At 39.0% G+C, this 22,626-nt stretch overlaps 1 protein-coding gene across 5 annotated transcripts; it reads right to left on the bottom strand.

Annotated features, from left to right (window-relative positions):
* Positions 1–8: 8 nt before the first annotated feature.
* rfx4 (regulatory factor X, 4) lies at positions 9–21,044 on the bottom strand. Of its 5 annotated transcripts, XM_034879360.1 has the most exons (19): positions 20,699–21,043; positions 19,667–20,586; positions 17,068–17,154; positions 16,777–16,837; positions 14,118–14,241; positions 12,758–12,819; positions 11,961–12,174; positions 11,414–11,491; positions 11,103–11,266; positions 10,652–10,752; positions 10,494–10,552; positions 10,236–10,380; positions 9,799–9,893; positions 9,150–9,267; positions 7,460–7,579; positions 6,556–6,717; positions 6,284–6,443; positions 6,051–6,189; positions 1,089–1,361 (listed from the first exon to the last, which is right to left on the bottom strand). In XM_034879360.1, the coding sequence occupies exons 2-19, from the start codon at positions 19,707–19,709 to the stop codon at positions 1,089–1,091; spliced, it is 2,205 nt and encodes a 734-aa protein (XP_034735251.1). In that variant the 5' UTR covers positions 19,710–20,586; positions 20,699–21,043. The 5 variants fall into 5 exon arrangements, with proteins under 5 accessions (XP_034735252.1, XP_034735255.1, XP_034735250.1 ...); XM_034879361.1 differs by having other exon boundaries at positions 9–1,361; positions 6,556–6,714; positions 19,667–21,044; XM_034879364.1 differs by having other exon boundaries at positions 9–1,361; positions 6,284–6,404; positions 6,556–6,714; positions 19,667–21,043.
* Between the last annotated feature and the right edge of the window lie 1,582 nt (positions 21,045–22,626).

Raw genomic sequence — 22,626 nt, 5'->3', positions numbered from 1 at the left:
GACAAAGATTTTAAATTGTCACCACAGACAGTTTCCAGTGCTTTTATTTACAGAAAAGTGACTAGACTTCATGTTACTGTACACTTTAATAATTTTCCTTTTTATAAATACCCATAGGGTAATAGGTCCTCAGTGGCTTTGAGTGCATTATAAAACACACAACCCTAGGTTAATGCGTCTTTCACTAACCATACAAAACAGAGAACAAAGTACCAATTGTAACATAGAAAATAAAGTATACACCATGTTACAAAGTTACAGAAAATACATACTATATTTACTGTATATACAGTATATTGTCACAAGAACACAGCAAAAAAAGCTTGCGACAGAATACACTTGCACAGTTGATTTTGAGTCACAGCATTCAATCATTAAAACAAACTATCCAAGAGGGAGACACCTTAATACAAAGATCAAGGAGTTTATATCTGTCTTATGATGTTGTATGTTTTGGCTTTGTGCCACTGTGTGTAACTAGTGTCCCAAAAGAACGTTAAGGCAGTACAGTTTGCCCACATCCTGCAGCAAATAAAGCTGCTGCAGAGCCCATCTTAGGATGCTGCAGTGCTGAGCAACAAGAGGAGACAGCGGTGTCACTGAGATTGTACTGTGGTCAGTGACAGTATACAGCACACTGATCTGTCAGTCATTGCCAAAACTGACTGAGGGTTTGTGGAATGATCTGTGTGCTGAGTTATGAGACTGACAAGGGAAACAGAGGTGTACATTCCTTAAAACAAAGGCACAGCTTGGCAGCAGCATTGCACTCTTAGATGATTTTGCTGCAAGTTCATTCTATAATATGTGATTATTGTTTTTCTCCAGCAGTGAGCAAAAACATCAGTTGTTGAAGAAATTTCACCAAACCTCCAAACAAGTTACACCACATTCATCAGTGATTCAGAGCCTTTTCAAATTGTCAGTACATCAATACCATGATTCCTAATACCTTGCATTGGTACTTTCAACTCTCTGCCCCTCCTTTTTTGATGTACTTGATTGGAAGTGTTCAGAGACTTTGCATTCTCCAGTGTACATGGCATGGGCTGTGCTTGTACACAGCTGTCCAGAGGTGTGCTTACAGGCTATTTCGCCCAGCCTGTCGTGGCCTCTCCGTTGATATAGGCGAAGCCAGGGAAATGCTGTGAGTGTTCGTACTCAGAGTTCCTGCGAGGGCCCAGGGGAGAGTACATGTCCCCAGATGTGGCATAGCGGGATGAATGCATAGGTGGGCTGGTGTAACAGCTGTTAGCTGGTGACACATCTGGCCACCGGGGGGCGACAGGTGCAGGGTGCAAGCGAGGAGTGCTGCCCATCAAACAAGGCTCCATCCGAGACATTTGGCCGTTGAGCTGGTACTGTGGAAGGAAAGAAGAGGAAAGGAGTTATGGTGATTCAGCAGAGTTAACCACTGAGAGAAGCATAACATGTATACAGTAAATGGATAGAGCCCTAAAGTAAATATTTTTTGTATAACCAATTAATCTGCTGATATTTGTCTTGTTTATGTCTTACATCAAAATATATTCAGTTTACTATCATATAAGACTAATAAAAGTATCAAATGAGCACATTTAGAGGGCAACATAATGGTTTGGTGTTTTACTTGAAAAGTGACTCAAAAAATTATTTTAGGTGTTTAGGTAATTTATCTGTGAAGTGACTAATCAATAAACTGTGTTGGGCAGTTCTCTAGAAAAGGCAAAAAAACCTGCCAGAATTTGAAAATACAGCCCTCTTCCTCCTGCAGCTCTACCCTCTCTGTCCCTAGCCCTTCCACCAGACCAGCATGGGTTTATGCCATAGACTGTAAATTTGAATGGACAACGCATCCGGTTTGGCGAAGTGCTGGAAATGCGGAAGTGCCTTAAACCTGCATTCTATCTGAATTCCAGCAGGGGACGACACATGCGGTTGCAAAAGGAGGTTGATTTCTAAAGAAGTCTATGAGAAAGTGACCTACTTTTCACTTGATTTATTACCTCAGTAAACAATTTTATAATGATATGGTATGGTCTCAAGCGGTTTTATGTCTTCTGCAACACGGAATGATGTTTTTTTTTTGATTTATGATCTTGTTGATTTTAAAATTGGTGATAAAGTAGGGGTTATTTTAGGGCGTGGCTATGATGTGATTGTCAGTGAAAGTGTGTAACGTAAAGGCAAACACGACAGTGGATAGCAGATCTCCACAAAGCAATGGTTGACGTCACACACGTGCTGTCCATTAATACACAGTCTCTGGTTTGTGCACATGTTCATACATCAACCTGTACGGGTACTAGGCATTAATTTCACTCATCCCAATTTTGATCCCGAGCCATTATTTAGCACCAATTATATGAGAACTACCATCCTGTTTTCTTTGCAAACTTGTGGATCTGTAAAGCCCTTTGAAATGACAAACTGTGATTCAAGGCACTAGCTACATAAACATAAACCTAGATTAGCCGCAGCAGTATTAATGAAAAATAACCTTTAATTTTTAATTACCAACATCTAAAACAGGATCGGCGAGTACCCCACTTTCAATTAACCATTAAATTGAATCAGGCTTTCCCCACCTGCATCAGCTTTCTGCAACAGCGTTCGCGTTCTGAAATGACCTGTGAATAGCCAAAGTCTCTCATCACAAGGTAGCTTCTCTAAAGCCTGAAAACAGAGCCAAGAGGAAGTGCAGAAGTCTAGTTCTTCTCTTAGACCAATTGAATTACAATATTCTAAAAGATAATGGAATTTTTGCCCAATGACGCATAAACAAACTGCCTACCCCAACTATGATCGACTAAGCTATTTACTCTTTAATTATTCAGTTAACTCTACGAACAGATGTGAGAGTGGTATCAATCTTACATCAATCTATCAAACTGATACTTTTATGAAGATCAAAATGTTGTCAGGAGTAAACTCGTGAAGAAATACTGAATCCTATATTTACTAATTGGGCTAGTTGTAAATCAGCCTATAACATACCCATTATGTGTAAGATTTTAATTAAAGTATATTAACCTACTCCAGGCTGCTGTAACCAATACATCCCCCAAACATTTACAGAGGACATGATCTCGGTGTCCTCAAAGGTAGCTATAGCCCAGCTGATATCATATCTGATGCTGTATTAGTCTTGTGGCGTTGGGGGCAAATGGAGCTTGCCGATGGTAATTTCCTGTTAGGGGAAATTGCTTCACAAGTTCTACCACAGTGGTCAAAATAGAAAATTAAGCCACTTAAGAAAATTGGACATCCACTCAGCAAAAAAAAAAAAAAAGTGGTTTTCCTGTGTTATTTGTGTTGCCTATGGTGACTGAATCTAAACAGCTCTGACTAAATCAGCCAGTTGACAAAAATGTTTTGGACAGATGGGGATCCAACAAGGTTTTGTGTTTGTCCCAGCTCCATCCCCGACCTCTCACACAGACAAAGCACAGGCATTGTGCCCGATTTAAGTTCAGACAGGCTTAAAAAAAAAGTGGAAGTAGGACCCTTTTCCTTTTTCTCACTAAATATAAACACGACAGTCGATTCCATTATGAGGGATCACGGCATGGAAAAAGACAGTCAGTGCAGGTCAGAGAGCAGAACAGACGGCTCAGCGGCCTCTTGTTCACAAGCAGAAAAGAGACCATTGAATAACAATATTTTAATAAACGCCCCCTTGGCCCTCCTCTGTGGCTACTGGCTCAAACAGATGAAGAGACTATTGAGAGCTGGAAAGAAGAGTAACAGAGCAGGGCCCCACTTGGCCCTGGCCGAGCCACCTTTCACTGTCTGCTTCCGCTGTGTGGAGAGGGTGATTCGGGGACTTTTACAAACACTGCGACCGCTGAGGCCCAGCTGATCTCCTCTCACTATTAAGACAGCGGAGGCTGGAGGGCCCTTGACAGGAAATTACCATCGAAAGAGCAAACTCACACCAGTCGCTACAAGAGCTGTAAAATCAGCAACTCCATCCTAACAACCTTTTTTCTCACATTTAAATCTTCAGTCTTTTATTTACTTTGCGGCTATGCTAAGAGTACCAAGAAGTGCCTCAAGCTTTCCCCCACATCATTTATCCACATCTACATATTTATATACCCGTTTAACTTTGACACATCTTTGTGGGCACATTTATGCACATACTGTATGCTACCTTTTTTACTTCTTGCTATGCTATATACTATGATATGTAAATAACATAGCATAGTTGCACACTGCTCTGTTTGTGGATGCATACAGTTAACTCATTATTTACAGTTTAGACACAATGCAAACATCTTATCTATTTCTGTTATTTGTTTTGATGTGATGCTGAGTTTCATGGACATCAGTATAATCTGCAGCAATCACTGGATATTGTTATTGTAGGTGAACATTGCCTACATACATTTATTCAAGTACTCTAGTACAGGTGCAGTTTGGAGTTATTTGTATTTCATTTTACTATTTATATTAGTTTTTTACAATTGCTGTGACAATTTTTTTAAATACTTTTAAACATTTTAACAACTTTTATTTAAAGTCTTAATGCACCACCACAACTACAACACACAACTGGCAATGCAGTTAACTGTTTCTTTATTTCTTCATGGATTTCACAAATTTTTCTATTACAGGTTACGCCGTAAACTGTTTAAATCCGAGCATGCGCAACTTAAATCTGCTCTTGACGTACATTGGGCATAGACAGAATGTAAGGTTTATGAAAAAAGGTAAACAGAGACAGAATTGTCCTGGTACTCGTGTTCCTCTCCCTCGTGCAGGAACTTTTCTTACTTTCTTTGTGTTCATCTTTACTGTATTGTTCCTTTTCCACACAAAAACAGCCCAAAGAAGTCCTCTTTTACTGTATGTACAAGTATAACATATCAGAATCAGCTTTGGCCAGGTTTGCGTACACAAACAAGGAATATGACTTTGGTTACTGTAATCCTTGCTGTCAAAGGTCAACACTCACTTACTGTAACATCTAAAGAATTTTGTAAAAAAAAAAGATGGTCATGCAATTAAAATTAACCTCAACAGCTGAGTGTGTTCCCTAGATGGGAATCAGCTGTGATTGATCTATTTGCATAACTTCAATCGGCTGTTTATAGGAATATAGGTAAAAAGCAAGGAAAATATTTGTGTTTCAATATACAATATGAACAACTGTTCACTTTGACTTTAGCCTGTTATCTGTTCTGACATACATTGTGAAAGCATTTGCAAATTTTTCAGTAAAAACACATTGTTTTGGTCTTGGTTGAGCTTGATTGTAAAAGATGTTCAAGCATTTTACAATTAGTGTTAACTGTATGTATTTTAATTTTTAACCGTCACAGACCCACGTTGTGCTAACTGAGTAAACAGTTTGGGAAAGTTGTTTTCAAAGTCTTGAAAAAAATTGTCAAAAACGGAATTTTATGCTGCTGGTTGTTCAGCTCTTTTTCAGCAGTACAGTCCAAACTGAGAAGTATTGGTGTTATATTTGATCATAATGTGTGTTTTGATCAACATATCAAATCACTGACCCGCACATGTTTCTTTCAATTAAGAAACTTTGCCAAATTTAGAGCTGTTGTTTTGCATTCCGAGCTTGAGATGATCATTCATGGTTTTATATCATCTCGGATTGATAACTGCAACTCTATTCCATCCATTTTCAACTGTCTCAGAAAGTTGTTCCAGGACCGTCTGGTCCAGACAAATGGTCCAGAACTCTACTGCAAGGCATTCCTTCAGGATGCCGCACTGCACTCCTATTTTATACTCATTACAATGGTGGTACAAGTGGTTCACTTTGACCATCTGCAACGTTATAATTCACCTGATAAGTTATGTATCAATAATTATAACACACATACTGGTAATAACACATAACACTATGAAAGGGCTTATTTTGCATACCAATTAGTTTTACTTATGAATGTCTAAGTCAATTTAGTTTCTAATACATTTAAATATTTACAATTTTGAACTGAGAACACAAAAGGACTAAAATGTACTAAGAAAATGTCTTCACTGATTCATCATTTATCTTAAAGGCTGCAGTATTGACCCCCAGTTCTTGGGTGACCGGGACTGACCTGTGCAGACGACCGGTGGTAGGTGGAGTAGTGGAGGGGGGCTGGGATCGCCGGCTCATGGGCTAGACTGGGATACTGGCTCTGGATGGAGTGAGGATGCTGGTTTGCGTAGCTGCCATAGTTGTAGCTACCAGTATACCTAGAATGGAGTAAGCAAGTCAAAACCATTTGAAGAGATTCTCCAACAAAATTAAAATTTGTTTTAATACTAATATCATAGTAATCATAATTACCCGTGCTCCTCTCTGTAGACAGGCATTCGGTGGGTGGAGGATGGAGGTGGGACTGGAGCACTGCTCCTCATACAGGACAGCTGCTGGCCGGCCTCTGTAGCGGAGCCGCCGGCTGTTGTCACTGTGTATGTAAGGGACCAGGTATATGACTGAACAGCGCCTGGTAGACACATATATGGACACAAAAAAAATGTGTTGGCTCAAAGAAACTATGTGCGGTGAGACTTCTGCTTATTTAAGATGTCTGTGTGTGACTGTAAGGCCTGTCTCACCTGTGGTGGTGGGGACTCCGGTGTACTCTGGCGACGCGGCTGCTGTGGGGGAGCTGGCTGAGGAAACGACCACAGAGTGGACTGACCGAGCGGGAGAGTAAGATCCAAGAGACGGGGAGGCGGGGGTGGTTTCTGTCAGCTTGAATTCCTCCTCTGTCTCAGCTGAAGATGTCAAGAGTGGACAGACCATTAGACAAATGATTACAAAAATAAAATATATAGTTGCTTTGAGAGGGTGCTTGTGAGTTATACCTGAATGTCTAACAGTAAAGCACGTATATGGGGCAAAGCTGTACTGTGTGTTCAAATAAACAAGTGATATTATGGAATATATGGATGGATATAGAAATGATACATACAGCACTGAACACACAAAAGATCAGTAGTTTGAGGTTTAAATCAATAAAGTAAACATACTTTTACACTTTGTTTTGTTTTCTAAAGAGCACAGAAGGAATTCCAAAGAGAAACAAGTAAATCATTTCAGAAAAATATATGGAACAAATTAGCGATTAAAAATTATTTTCATTACTGATTATGTTGCTGATTTATTAAAAAAATTACAGTTTGGTGCAAAACAAAGTACAAAAATGTACATCATAATTTCTTAAAGCTTAAGGAGATGTCTTCAATTTGCTTGTCTTGTCCGACCAACAGTCCAAAAGCAAAGATATTTAGTCAATTATGACAAAAGACAAAGAAAATGAGCAAATCCTCACAATTTCTGAGCTGGAACTGATTGATTGAGATTTTCTAATTGATAAAGCACTTTACCCATTAAAACAAATTACAGTACATAATTGTTGGTCCTTTTCAGTGAGATTATCTTATTATTTTACTACAAAGTATTACACAAGACATTTTTGCAGCTGTACTGTCATTAATGACCAGGTAGTGGTCTCACCTGTGCTGCCCTCTCCCTTCATGGCCCTCATGAGGTCGTTGGCTCTCTCTTGGCAGTGCAGGGACTCCAGCAAGTAAAGCACATAGTCATCAAACATGAGATGGATCAGGTGGAAGGACCCTGCACACAGATACGCAAGAGTAGTTTTATAAAAAAGAAGAGAAAAAAGTGTTATTTGTACCAAAGACTGAGGAGGTGATACCTGCTGACAGGAAGAGTCAGTTGTGTGCCCCCCCCAAAAAAAAGCATTTCTTAAAGTATCTGACTGATGATATCACATCCTGCATAATGACAGGAGGGCTGCTGTTAATAAAAAGAAGCGGGTGCCCTTGTTTCCGTGTATCGAGTCAGTGCCAGAAATATGTCAACTGACCCTGGGGTCACACGGAAGATGAGACTGTGGCATGTGAGGGAGTGTCACAATTGTGTCATTGTGAGGGTTGCTGCTGCTGTCGTGTGCATAATAAACACTTGTAGCTATTCAAGGGAGCGGGGTGTAATACTGACCGGTCATAAAAGGGAAAGATAGGCAGAGGCGTCGGGAGAGGGGAGGGGCGGCTATTGTTAATTAGCTGTTTGTGAGCAGAGACCTGCTTTATCAAAACACTGCGACCAACTGTGTCTTTGATACTCACAGACAGGGCCAACAGAAGCAGGCCAAAAAGAAGCCATTTTCTTTTCTTTCATTTTTACAACTCTTCACTGATTGCAACCCTTGGTGGTGCACAACAAGCAATTAAAGCAGCCATTTTACTTGTTTCCCCTCTCTCCTTATTTTAGACTTAGGAGAATTTTACAGTAGAGGAATCCAGAAGGGTTTATTTGGTTGGACTGAACCATGTATGGAGTTGTTACACCAGTTTCAAGTTCAGTAGTGACATGAACATACATGTAAGATGTTTTTTGTATAATTGTAAATTTTGCAAAATTTTGAAAGAAATTTAAAACATACATAATGTAAAGTGCAAGAGAGGCAGAAAACTCAATGGCATTGTCGGAAGCCTCCACCAAAATAATTATATCATTTCACAATGTTAAAAAAGAAAACAAAAAAAGGAACATACTAAAATTAATGTGACTGCATAATAGTGATTTAAAGCTCACTAGAAAGACGATTGTTGGTTGTCGCTGGATTACGGATATGAATATGCTTTTCACTTTTTTAATGTGTGTAATATTGATTCTCAGCACAAATATTTAATGTAAAGGAAATATGGTCCATTGATGTTTAGCATAAATCTAAAAATAATCTACAAACATTGCCTCATTAAAAAAACTACATTGTGCCTTATGTGATGCAGCTGTGTGCGCAGATATGTTCAGGTAGATTACCATCAGCTATGGAAGGTTCAGAAACAATTTAAAGGTTTAATGTTCTTCTTACAGAAAAAGACTGTTAATAATGTGACTGAACTTGAATGTTTAATTATATAGTAGTAGTAATAGTCATTATATGGTGATTTAAGGGCTACACTTTGATGATGAGTTCTTCCGAATGGATAATTACAAAAAGCTTGGGTTGTGTTTTGGGAAGGGAGGTTTTATTTTTGTTTGTTCTGTGTGGTATGGACCCTTGTTCTTGCATGAAACAATAAATTACAACGTTTTGGTATATTCATTAAGCGTCAAAGTTGTGTATTTCCGGCTGTTTGTCGTTATAAAGAATGATGACAAAGAATTAGCAGCTTACCAAAGCTGGGCGCGCTGTGGAGGGTCATATCCCGAATGACTCTGGTACCAAAACACGACCACATCAGCAGAAACTGTTGGGCCACCTTCTTCAGGCACCCGGGCCTCTTCCCTGCCACCTAGAGAGAACATTTCCATGAGAAAAGGGAGGGAAGGGTCGATATGCCGGGGTAGAATTAACCTCGGGGTCCGCATTGGGGCTTAACCCGCAGGAACGAAAAACATGTCAACAAGTCAACTATTTAATTTGCCCCCAGGGACACGCCTTCCTATTGAACTATTGTCTGGGCAGTCCAAGACGTTGCCAGGGCGACCAAAATTTACAAGCCCATATCTGGCACATAATGGACGCAAATGGGAAGCTTGAAGACATCATTAACTGGGAGGATTGCAACGTAAGTGCCTCTGTGTAAAAGAAAGACATGCTGGGACTAGTGGCTTTCAGCCACAGGTGTCTTTTTAACTTCTGCAGCACATACACCTGAAACATCTACTTAAAATCAGTCCTCAGCATCAAACATGGAAAATATATAAACTTTACCGGTGCAACATGAACAAAAGACAGAAACTTTATGCAAAAATGCTGAGTCAGACCAAGTTTAAACACATATTGTCCCGAAATAAGTGAAAAAAGTAGTTTGGGGTCTAACCTTGACGACACAGCGGTCCACCATCGAGTCCAGCCACTCAATGTATGCCTCGATTGGAGACTGCTCCTCCAATAGACGGTCAAACTCCTGATACACTGTGACAGGAGGGAGAAGGTCAGCCTTCATAATATTTTACATAAATTGAAAACTAAAAAAAGTGAAAGATTTGGATGGTATCATCGATTGCGTTTGTGTGACCTCTGATCCCGTCAGGACTGATATAGAGCAGTAAGGCTGCATTGAATTGGAGATGCTCCGCAGGGTGTTTCAGAGGAGAGTGAACTTGTTTAACCTTTTGGTCTCCATCATTAATGCTTTGACTCTGCTGGTCGTGGGAATGATTGTCTCTCAGTGTGTAGTTTGGGTGGCAGTAAAGTGTAACTCTCTGTCTGGATGGGTGTGTTTAGAGTGGAATCAGTTTAAAGGCATGAACTTACAGTGGATAATAAGCTGCCTGTGATCCTCTTGTGAGTCCTCCATGGTGTAAAGTGTCTGCTTGGTGATGCTGTTCAAGTCCACATTCCTCCAGTCCTCCAGCATTTGAAAGGTGATGTCGGCACTGTTTATCACAGTCCGCGACGCCTGGGAACAGATAAATCGACAATATTACTTACACAAGCATACCCATATCCCTTATCAGCTGTGTTTGTTCATATGGACTTTATTAAAAAAAAAATTCGGACCACGATAGGCACCTGACATAGATGGTTTAATGATGTTTGCCGCTTTAGAATCTGAGAAAATCTTCTGGATACTGGGAACAAAAAAGCAGAAAACATATGGTTAGTCCTGCAAGGTTAGTCCAGCATTTAAACTTCCATTACGATGAGGATCATGTGGATTGCATACTGACATTCAAATTTGATATTCCTCAGGTTTTCAGGAAGGTCGTGAAGTGCTATTTTTAGCCACTCATCAAGCTGTTTGGCAAATTTTCGAATAACCTGAGTCAAACTGTGTGGACGAGAGAAAACAGAAGCACGTTTACTACCTTGGACACCATTTATTATCACCCTTCATATTCTCTTAAACAATAAAAGAATCCTTTGGTCTATAAAATGTCACAAAATATTAAAACAATTTTCCAGAACCTAACCGGATTTGACGATCAGTCAAACTGAGAAATTGATTTATTGACTCATTTTTGCCTTTTGAGAAATTTAAATTTCTGCAGGTTTGTACAAATAAAGATAAATGTCTGCTGTTTAGTCAGAGCAGAAAAAAACAACATACCATGCTCTCCAGTTTAAGCAACAACATATAGAAAAATGATTTTAAGAGTAAAGCTTACAACAGGCGCTCACCTATCGGGCAGTGCTTGCAGGACTGTGGGCATCAGCACCCCAGAGATGGCCTTGTAGAGGATGGAGTCGCAAACACCGACTATGTTCACCACGGTGGGGGAGCCCAGGACAGGGAGCATATGGGGCGGCATGCCCTGCCAGAAGTGCAGCAAGAAACTTTGAACCTAAAAGCACCACACACACCATGCCATTCAATACCACAGGAAATAAAAGGTATTCTTTCTTGCCTGTTTAAAAGCTTCAGGAATTAGTAACATAAAATCACATTGTTTGTTGAAATGGTAAAACTGTTTAAAACAGAAAAAACTTGCCTCATCAAAGTTGGCTCGAATAACAGTGTCCAATATTCTCTGACAGTGTGTTCTGTACATCATGATGAAGGTTGACACCTGTGGGCAACAACAGAGCATTGATCTGCATCACAAACCTAACAGTTTTTCTTCTTTGGGGAAAGTTAAATAAAAGTGGTGGAAAAACAAGAAAATAAATCTTGAACCAAAGTATGTGAACCAATAAATACATGTTACAGGTCTAGCCTGGAGCGGAGTAATATAAAACGAGCTTTAGAGATCAGCAAAACACAAACCATTTAAAATCATGGCCCCTCTTTAAAAGCTGGACAGCTAGTGCCTGTCCTTTGTCCATTGCTAGATCTTATTATCTCCCCCAAAAGATTAAGAGTTAGTGAGGAGCCAGCATATAAATCCTCAAGGTCCTTCTCTAAATGCAAACCCAGTGAAGGTCCCGGAGCAGATAAAAGGCTGGAAGCCAGAGGGGGCGCAGAGTTAGTGAGATGGCAGGGAGAGATGGGTGGGGAGGGGGCGGCTGTAAGGATGGACTTTTAAAACTCCTGTTTACCCTCTCTTCTGGCAGGCTGGCGGGCAAATTTAGGTCTTTGACATTTGGAAACTCTGGCAGGAGTGTCCCCAGTTTGGAGCGCGGTGAATATGCCACTGTCTGCTTTGTGACCTCTTTCTTCCCCGTCTCGTTTACCCACGCCGCTCCCTTTTTGGAGTACATCACATCGTAATACTGAGAGGTCTCCTTCACAGCTATGCCGTAGTAATGGTACCTGAGAACGGCAGAGGGTGAATGGGTGAAAAAGATATGTTAAGTACAAAAAAACTCGGAATAAAAGAAAAACTCCCAAATTTCTTTTTATAAAGACATATATAATATATATATATATATAATATAACACATTTGTTATAATTCTTAAAAATGTATTAAGTTTGTTATAAATGCCTTAAAAGTTTAATCAGATGTTATTCTGATTTTGTATTTTGTTTACATAATTAGGAAGAACAAACTTATCTTATGAAAACTAAATCTATTCTACAGTTTCAGATCTTTACTACTATCGAATGCGATGTATGTTCTGTATCAGAAAACAAAATGGATTTTTTCTTTTTTCATAAGAGTCTCAGAACTCCAGACCAAAATTAAGTTATTTTAACTTCAATGTTGTTATACTGTGTCATGCCTTATTTTAGGCTTAACTGCTTCATTGTGTTATGTGCTGCTTGTTTTCTATTTCTGCATGTCTATGCTCCATGTTTGATTGAATTTGTCTTTTTTTGGGGGGGGGAGTGGGTTTGTGAATAAGTGTGTAATGTGTAGGTTGTTAATGACATAATCAAACCAAATCAACTTACTTAGACTGCCCTCTTGTCCCCAGTCTTCTGGTAGTTAATGCTGGAAACTGTTGCCTTATGATCTGTTTGGTGTAGAAGAGAAAAGGTTAGTGTCACGTAACTAAAGAGTGGGAAAGAGGTTGAACTTTCTTTTAGCGTTTTATCTCAGCCTATCCCAGTAATTCATATAAGTGAAGTGAAGAAAAGAAAATGAGGTGGATACACCTGACACAAAGAACCAAATACAATCTTTATAAAATATTAACTTGTGTATTTTTTAGTAAAAAGGTAAGGGAAAGTGTTTGATAAAGTTTGTCAGGAAAACATCTCATTGCTGTATCCTCGGGGAAGTCTGTGAGGGAAAAAAGCTTTGAGAGCCATCCATTTATGACATCCAGGGGTATTTTTTATTTTTGGCCAATATCAACAGTCTCCCCTCATCTATCCACCCACCCACCCTCTCTCCTTCTCACTCTCTTTCTCTTTTCCACTCCCGCCTTCTTCCTTTCCTCTCTTTTTGTCCAAAGAGATTGGCTCCTTCGTCCAGCTCCTGGTGCAGAAACTTTAGCAAACAGTGTAGCTCTCTATTGTGTGGGATGAAAAAGGAGGCCAAGCTGTGAAGTTTCTGTCAGGCCCCGCTTGATAAATGAGCAGACAGGGAGGCAGTCCGGGCCCTCTCTCGTTTTTTTGTCCTGAATCAATGAAGCCTTCCTAAAGGACACCCCACACTGCTCTAGCCACTGATCTAACATTCCGCAACATCTCACCCTTCCAAATTTCCTTTAATTACACATTAATCCAGGCCCCTTCTCTTTTTCAATATCTTCCGACAGGAGCTATGGAGGGGTGGGGGTGGGCTGGGTTGGGGGTTGGGGCCGGGGTCCAGGGTACAGGGGATGGCTGGGGGTAGGAAGGCCAAGGAACTTCTTGGGGTTGTGGGAACAGACGAAAGCACATCTCCTTTGGCTCTAGATTATGTGTTCAGTGAACGACTGCAGAGCTTTGCTCACTTCACACTGAGCTGCAGTTGATATTACTTCAACAGCAGCCATAGCAGCAGCACGAAACCAAGCCAGGCATGAAATGGTCAGACTGTGGCTTACGGCTGATTTATTGCATGAGATTATTGCTTTTATATGACATCCAAATGTTGTCTTGTATCTTCTTCTGTTGACTCATTTTGCTTTAATTACTTTGAACTTGAACAGTGCATGTATTAATGTATGTTAAAACCCAACAACGACTACAGATGTTCCGGAGTCGATGAGTTTCATGTGTTTACAAGATAAGTAAAAAATGTTTTGAGTTAACTGGGATGAAGGTGGGAATGATGAGTTGCCAGACGGTTTAACCTTCATCCCCACTGATGTTTGAATCTTACCTTTCCAAAGCTGGCCGCATTCACAGGCTGTGTGTCATGCTTTTCACTGAAGTCTAGATAATGCATGTAGAGGGCACTTCGGGGGATACACACACCTTCGGCTATCTCATAGTTCTCCTCTAGCCTGGTGATGACAATGGAAATTATCAGTGCACAAAAAATCTAATATGGAAGTTTAAGCATTGTTAATATGAATTAAAGAATCAAAGCTATAAACATGATCGTGGCATTTCTGATAAAAACATTTTTTTACCAGAAAAAAAAAATTGCTGTAATTTACTGACTGTTTAGGGAGTCAGATTACATTCATGTCAACATAATGAATAAATGCAGTGAATTAAGACAATTTGATCATGTGATGGTAAAGTTTTAATCAATCAGCAGGTCTACTGCAGCCAACAACTTCACATGTATCATATTAACCAGACACTAAGATTGTCAATACTACTATTGATCTCTCAATAACTTCTCCAGGGTGGATATGCAAAACACGGCTTTCTGTGCATTTTGCTGCGTGTGCTGGGCGTGTACTGTATTTAGTTTGCTAACACATCCGCCATAATCAGCTGTCTGAAAGACTATGTTGGCATCAGTGATGTGGGTCTGGATTGGTAAATCTCTTATCTGTCCAACAGGTCCTTCTCTGTTATGCTTAGAAATGCTACATCTCTCACACTTACTGTATCTCTTTTGTGGGGTGCCCCAGGGGTCTATTCTGGAATCCCTTATATTTACCATGCGCATGCTACCCCTGGGGCAAGTGATGCAAAGACATAATATTGATTTTCATTGCTAAGCGGATGACACACAACAACAATGTTTCTTTTGTTTTGTCCAGCCTTGCTGAAATTCAAAAAGGATGTTCAAATTGTTGTTTTTGTAATTGCTTTTAATTATTTTATTGTGCCTTGTCTTTCATGTTTTGGATTTTATCTACTTTTTATTTTTTGTTTTAAATATAAAGCACTGTAACTTGATTATCTGTTAGTATGTCAGTGTGCTTTAAATTTGTTTTGGAGTACTTTTTTCCCTAACAAAAAAATCACTCAATGCAGCTTTAAAGCCTCTCTGCAATCAATAAAACATCTGAATTTGAATGAATATTGCAATTTGCTAATACAAGAATGCTGGAAATACCGATCATTGCACTTATCCTCTGTGTACAACTTACAAGTAACAACAAAATGTCAAATAACTAAATAAGAACAGAGTTTGAGGTACACCAAACAACAAAATAATTATGTATTCAATCTTGCCACCACCTCACCCTGCATCATCAATTATATATGTATATTAAAAGCCTTGTTCTGTTGTTTTATGAGCCATGGGAGATGATCTTTATGACCTGACTTACATTTCCTTTCTCTTATAAAGCTGTTAACTATCTTCTGAATTACAGTCATAAAATAATGACAGTAATTGTTAATTTATTAGTGGAAAAACAGCCTTTTAACTTTATTTAGAGATCACTGCATTTTTCTAACTGGTTAATTGGCTAATGGTCATTTTCTATTGTTCTGTTTTAAATATATAAACCTAAGTTTAGTGACTTTTCGAAAAGAAAAACAAATCTACAACCAAATGTATTCTTTCTACTTTAACGTTAAGTCTTTCCTACTAAAATGTAAGTAAAATTTGTAGTCAATTTTACTATACCCACAAGAAAAAGTCTCCGTATGCACAGTGACATTTTTACAGAGACCAATTACAATAGCATTTATGTCTATAAGGCTTCTCTTAGGTACATAGACCCAATTCTCGTTCTTCACACTGAGTTTCAGCATCCCACAGTGCAGCTTAAAGCAATATTAATATTCATCTAAGCCCATTTGCTTTTTGAATGCTATTAAGTAAAGGGTGTCATTGGTCATGGGTCTGTGCAACAGGCAGGCACAGATAAACTTGAGGCGTGTGTGGGGTTTGTACTTTATACATGCAGAGGATATGAAAGATCTGTTGCATGTCAAAACTGCTCCTCTTTTTAAGTCTTAATGTGTGTGTGTCTCTATTGTTAAACAGCGGCGTGAAGTCCAAATCAAACGACAAATCAAACATAAATGGTATCTGATCAGATTATGAGCAAAACTAAGGTTTAAAAAAAGAAGGAAAAAATCCAATTCTGTCATTCTCATTGGCGTTATTACTTAAAATACAACATATGTTCAACATGTACAAACTAGGAAAATAAAACAAGCATTAAAAAGTAGGACATCACATCTGTGTTTGTGGCTCAGTGACAAAATTAAAATCTTACCTTTACTGACATAATAAAGCCAAAAAAGAAACTACTTCGCAAAGAAACTGGTGCTCATCTGTGTGGGTCGTGTAAAACTATTTAAATCAATGCAATTTTGAAATAAATGACAAAGGAAAATGATGAAGGAAATTCTAGACTTGATATCCATTGTTTAATGTCCCCCAGGGCAAGTGGAAGCATAAAGTAAAATAATAACTAATCAAAACGTTTTTTTTGGAGACTGACTACATGGTTTTTAAATTAATATTTACAATTGATTACTGCTGTTTGACATCCACTTGTGTGAGCTGTTGTTTTTTTTGTTTTTTTTACATTTTTCAATGTTGTCCCACTTATTACTTTTACATATGACTAAAGAATATATATAATATACACATTTATAAAAATAAAAAAAACACTTACCATTCCAGAGTAGCCGGTGTCGAATGTGGTTTAGAGGCTCTGTTGTTTTCTTTTTCCTCATCTGTAACATATTGTAGTTTAGGGCAAAGTCAAGTTATTTGGATAAAATTAGACATCATAAACATGGCACCAGTGAAAGGTCACATAACCGACAATATTGTGAAAATCACGAACCTTTTAAAAACTGTCATGTGGTTAAATGACATTAACTATACTAAACACTACACATGAACTATTCCAGTTTACAGGTTTCCTCAGTAGTTTTAGTGTAACAGTGTTTGCCCCGCTTACGTTCATCGTTGGACATGTTCCCCAGAGATGTGTGACTGGAGTATCGCTTGCTCTCACTCTCGTTGAGGCATCTTTCAATCCAACTCTCTAAAAAAAGACACGATGGACCACAGATCACAGAACTGGACAAACTGTAATGTGATGCCTCGCAGTACAATGTAGAAAAATATTTTTGTTTAGACAGAAGTGATCATGGAAGTATTAATCTGGTCAAAAGAATGTGATTTTTAAAGATCTAACAGTGGGCCTTTTAATTGTCAATTGGCTAAAACATCAGTTGGTATATGTCTTTGTATTTATTTTCATTCAACCATAAACTGTTCATTTAAAAACTTAATTTCTGGAGTGAACTCATTTGTCCTGCAATGTAATACAGCCAAAGCTGTATTTACATAAACAGTGCAAATCACTGCCTATACAGGACACTTTAAATGTCACTAATGTGACAAGGCGAGCTGACAACAATCGATTGTATGGGCAGCAGTAGAGCCATGGCTCTATTTGAGATGTTTTCACCAGGACGGCAGGAATCCAGCATTGTTCCCAGGAGACTACAAGCGTACACACTCGCTTAAAAGACCCTGTGCACATTACTGAAGCGGTCTGGTGGAATAGAGGCCATTGTCCTGTTTTAATTTCTACTTAGAAATAGCTCAACTGGTGTGCTTTCTGTGGCCAAAGAGCAGCAAAACACCAAGGCTTTCATGTAGAAACAGCCTGATACATAGAGTTGAAATCCATTGAAAATTCTTGTATTTGTTTCAGGAGTCTTAGTAGTTGATAAATGTTATTAAGAAGAACTTTTCACATAATTAATATCCATGTTCTTTATTTAAGTATAAGAAAGCATTTCTGGGTTTTATTTTTGTTTTTATGATAATAAGCTACGTCTTCTTTACCAACCATTGAACAAATTACCATTTACCAACTGAATGTCCTAAACAGAGAAAGAAAATAAAAAGTACAACACTTTCCATTAAATCTGGTCAATACATTTTTTATTTAACCTAAAATGGAAATCACCCATCAAAACGACCTCAGAAGTTTACACAGTACACACAGTAGTAACGTTAATGTACCTAACTAGTTAATTTTAACAAATAAAAACTCTCTACATAATATTTCTTTAAATTGTGTTAATCATGTTCTTTCCCCCTGCATGTGAACTGAAAACAATCGCCATAGCAGCTGTTGCTAGGACAGACTGTTGGAGGAAGACCTGTTGGTGCAGCCCAAAGGGGGATTCAGAGGAGGTCATAGATATTAAAAAGTTTTAAAAGTTTACACTCGATGAGGAATCTACACCTTAATGTTTGGCCCGTGCTGACAGAAAAGGTCAGACTACAGTTAGAGTCCCATCATCGTTGCATCTGGAGCAGAAACAGAAAACTAACAACTCTCTGAACATACATGGAACTGTTTTTTTCTTTCAATACTAGGGACATATGATTAGAAACTTACTCTTTAATGGTCTCAATGACTGTGTTTATGATTATCATCACCTTTAACTTTACTAACTGATTTATAGTACTCTACATGCCAAATAGAACATCTGTTACACAATAAAAAAAAAAAAAACTGCCTCTGCATTTGAATGTTATCTATTAAGTAAAACTACCAGTGTCACTGACGACCTTCTGACATGTTTCATCATTTACCGACAGTATCTGCTTCTGTCTTTTTCTACCTAAAAAAACAAAACCCCAAAAAAGGGAATCCACTGAAGTGAAGCTAATTCTCCACAGAGGCTCAGATCTCAAGCTTCATTTGCCACAGGATCAGATAAGTTGGGGATCTAAATAATTGGATTAAATTTGATCAACAAGTGAAACGGATGTTCACTCATTTATTCCCACACATTCAGGGCTAAGCTACTGTGCCCCGCACCAGCATACTAGAAATGTGATAAGTGTAAACGATTTGAAAATGCTTTACCGAAAAATGTCATTATATTAATCACTTTTAATAATTTCAATGAATTGAACCACAGATGAAAAAATCAGTTGCACAATTCGTTTAATTTTAACTGTTTAATCAGATTGGACATTAATCATAATTGTTCTGTAATGTAGTCACTTCGACCAAGATCCAAAATATTTAACAGATAAAGTCTGAGTAAAATTCAGTTTAGAAGTTGAATAAACGCTTTAGTTTTCTAATCATGGACTAAAAAAAAACAGAAGCATTAAAGATTTTAAAGTCCACCATGATGTGCACTTGCTGTTTTCATTTCTCCAGTCCCAGTGATGGAGACTTCTTTTATGGAAAATTGGTTTAACTGATTACAGCAAGGAGAGATTTAAGTGCTATTTCTCTACTTAATGTGAGTTTTAATTAATCAGTAGACAACATAACATAACAACACTTCTAATAAATGTAAATGACCAAAATCACTACACAAATAACATAAATAAATAAAAAAGTAAATCAGCGATTAAACAAAAATCAACAGCGGAGCATCCAGACACTTCTTCTGAATGACTGCAGAGAAAGTTTGCGGCTTCCAGAAGAGCAGCAGCAGAAGAAGCTCACGCAACAGAAGCTGGTTTTCTCAACACATCCAGACAAAGCAAGGCGAGCAGAGATTAAAAGGACTGACCTGTGGAATCCATATCAGGCTCCTCCAGCAGCCCGCAATGCATCCTCTTCCCATCAACGACACTGGCTCCTCCAAGAAAATGGCTTAGTGCACGTTTCCCCCTCCTAAGTGGATGTCCCCTTGTCTCGCTCTGTGTTTCCGTGACCACTGCCCGTCACAGAAGATGTTGAGGATCTGAGGTTCGCCCAGAGAGGGGTGGTGTTGGCGGAGGAGAAGGGGGGAGGTGGGAATAAGGGAGGAAAGGGGGGTAGAGACTCCAGAAATCCAGCGGGGGGAAAGCCAGACCCGTCAAAATGTTTGCTGATGTTTCATGGGAAAGGGGCTGATTTTATAGGAGCCCTGATGGGGACATGTCATTGATAGGCTTGGAAGGCTGATGAATGGCCCCAAGTCAGATGGGGATGTGGCAAGGCTCATTGGAAGTCTTTTGTGGGGCTGTTTTGAATAAGAAAAGCTCCCTCCCAACGAAAAAAAAGAGGCTTAGATCTACGCAGTCCTAACACTGTGGCCTCCCCGTCTTCCATTATGGTATTTAATACGTTTTTATACACCCCAGAGTTCCATATAAACATACATCCCGTCACAACCGCCGCTTCTGCCTCTACTCATTTTAACTTCCAATTCATATCCAAAAACACTTGTTGACACATTTGGTGTATTTCTCACCTCATTCCACCATTAAATCATGTATATAACTTTTCAAAGAATTGACAAATTGTGGGCCCAGACACACATTCCAACATGCAAAAAATGCCACCAGTGCAGACTTTTGGGTGATTTTCTCAACTGTTTTCCACTAACTTTTTTGCTGTTGCAACCTTATTTCTGGTGTGCCTCTGAGAAGAGGGAACGGTCACAAAGGGGGGGAAGTAAAAGTGCAAAGCCCGAGGCTGGGAGGGCTCTGATGGAGTGCCTGAGAGCTGGAGAAGCGAAAGCTGTGATTAGAATATGAATGGAACCACAGGAGAGGGGGAGAGGAGAGGGGAAAGAAGAGGGGAGAGGAGAAAGGCGGATTATGGCTGAATTACTCACCACACCATGGATAGCAAAGGAGGACTTTCTCTACCAGTGCGCAGGCGTGGGCACCAATGCTCCTACTCACCAACACACACCGTCCAGCTACCTGAGAGCTTGTGTGGGACAGGGTGGAAACAACATCACATGGGACACCGTGCACAGGATCATACTTTGTAAGAACAGATCTGTGCATCATTTCTGGCTCATGTACGAAGAAAGAATCCGCTTTAATGAGTGACAGGTCAAAAGAACTTTGGAAAAATCTATAAAGAAAAAAACCTAGCACATTTTTAACCTTTTTTACTTGTCTGCAAAGATTCTTAGTGCTTAAGAAAAGATTAAACAATAAATTTACTTTAACAACCTATTACTGTCACAATATTAAAAGGCGTAAATGGATAGTGCAAAGCTGTGACCTCATAAGAAGGGTCTAATTAATTTCAGTCAAATGAGAAGGTGTTTTTTTTTCCTCCTGTTATCTGCTTATCAGAGCCTCATACATTTGACAGGTGCAGCCACCAAAAGAGCCTCTTCCACCCTTCCTATTCTCACACACTCTGCCCGCACAAACGGATGTGTACTGCTTTTGTTCAGTGAAAAGGCCTCAATTGAGTTGTGTGTGTGTGTGTGTGTGTGTGTGTGCAAGTGGGGGGTACGGTTACGCTGCATACGACATGTTGGTGGTATTAGGGCTTTTAAAAAAAAGAGGAAACCATAAGACTCAAAGCAACTTTCTCTTCCTATTGACATGAATGAGGGTGTCGGGCAGCACATGTCTGTATGTCCTCACTGAACATCCAGCTGTCTGCTCATGACATGACATTTCTATCGCAGTGGCCGTCCACTATCTACTGCAAAACTGCTGGTGGTTTTATGAGCAACCAATTAGTTTTCTAATGGACTTTATCAGACAGCAAATATGTGGGTTAACATTATACCAGAACATCAAATTTAATATAAATCGGACGCCCGGGTAGCTCAGTTGGTGGAGACAGTGCCCATATATAGATGTTTGCTCAGCGGGCCGGGGTTTGACTCCGACCAGCAGACCTTTGCTGCATGTCATTCTCCCCTCTAACTTCTTTAGCTGTCTTGTCATTAAAAGGTCTAAAATGCGCAAAAAATTATGTTGAAAAAAATAAGTTTAATATGAGTGGGCTAATAATGAAATATTATTGCTATTCGTTTTTCAGTTCAGTTAATACATCTGTATTCGTTGTGTTTGTTCGTCTAAACGGAATAGCTTTGGGTTTAGGACAGAAATAAGACATTAAATTAAATTAAATTATCTTGGGCTTTTTGAAACAGACACAAACATAAAATCTTCTGACATGGACTAATCAAGAAAATATTTGAAAGTTTAACCACTAATGAAAATCAGTTAGTTGCAGCTCATGGAGATTGTATGCACTGTCCATATCTGTAGGGGGCTATTTGTATATCTACATGTTGTTATGGAAATAACCTAAATGCTTTGTGTATTGGCTGTGAAAACAAATATTCCTCTGAGACAATAAATCTAAATCTCATTTTGTGAAATCAAACCACATCTGTGCACTTCTCTTTCTGATCTGAGCTTTTCTGGACCAGTAAATGTAAGAGTGCTTTCTGGCCATCATTACATTTTTAAATATTCAGTGAGGTCAATAATATTTTCTGTTGACAATTCATTAAAATTTTTATTTTCATCTTGTAGTTGTTGGGATTGTTACTCCTGTTGGGATGTTGGTCCCACTGATCTCCTACACATTTACCCATGCAGTATAATGCGCCTAACAACAGAGGAACTGTCAGATTCATATTATTTCCATGATGCCATGTCATTGTTGTTCTTTTCTTTTCTGGCCTAGAATTTTGATTCTGTTCAGCGGCCAAATGTCAAAGCTCAGATTTTAGAGCTTTTAACAGCACATAAAGTGATCCCTTAGCCTATTATCTTGAAT

This window comes from Etheostoma cragini, chromosome 8 (genome assembly GCF_013103735.1).
Source record: "Etheostoma cragini isolate CJK2018 chromosome 8, CSU_Ecrag_1.0, whole genome shotgun sequence".
In the NCBI taxonomy this organism is placed as follows: Eukaryota; Metazoa; Chordata; class Actinopteri; order Perciformes; family Percidae; genus Etheostoma; species Etheostoma cragini.
Note: the sequence above shows the minus strand (reverse complement) of the source record. Positions and strands in the feature narration are given on the sequence as shown.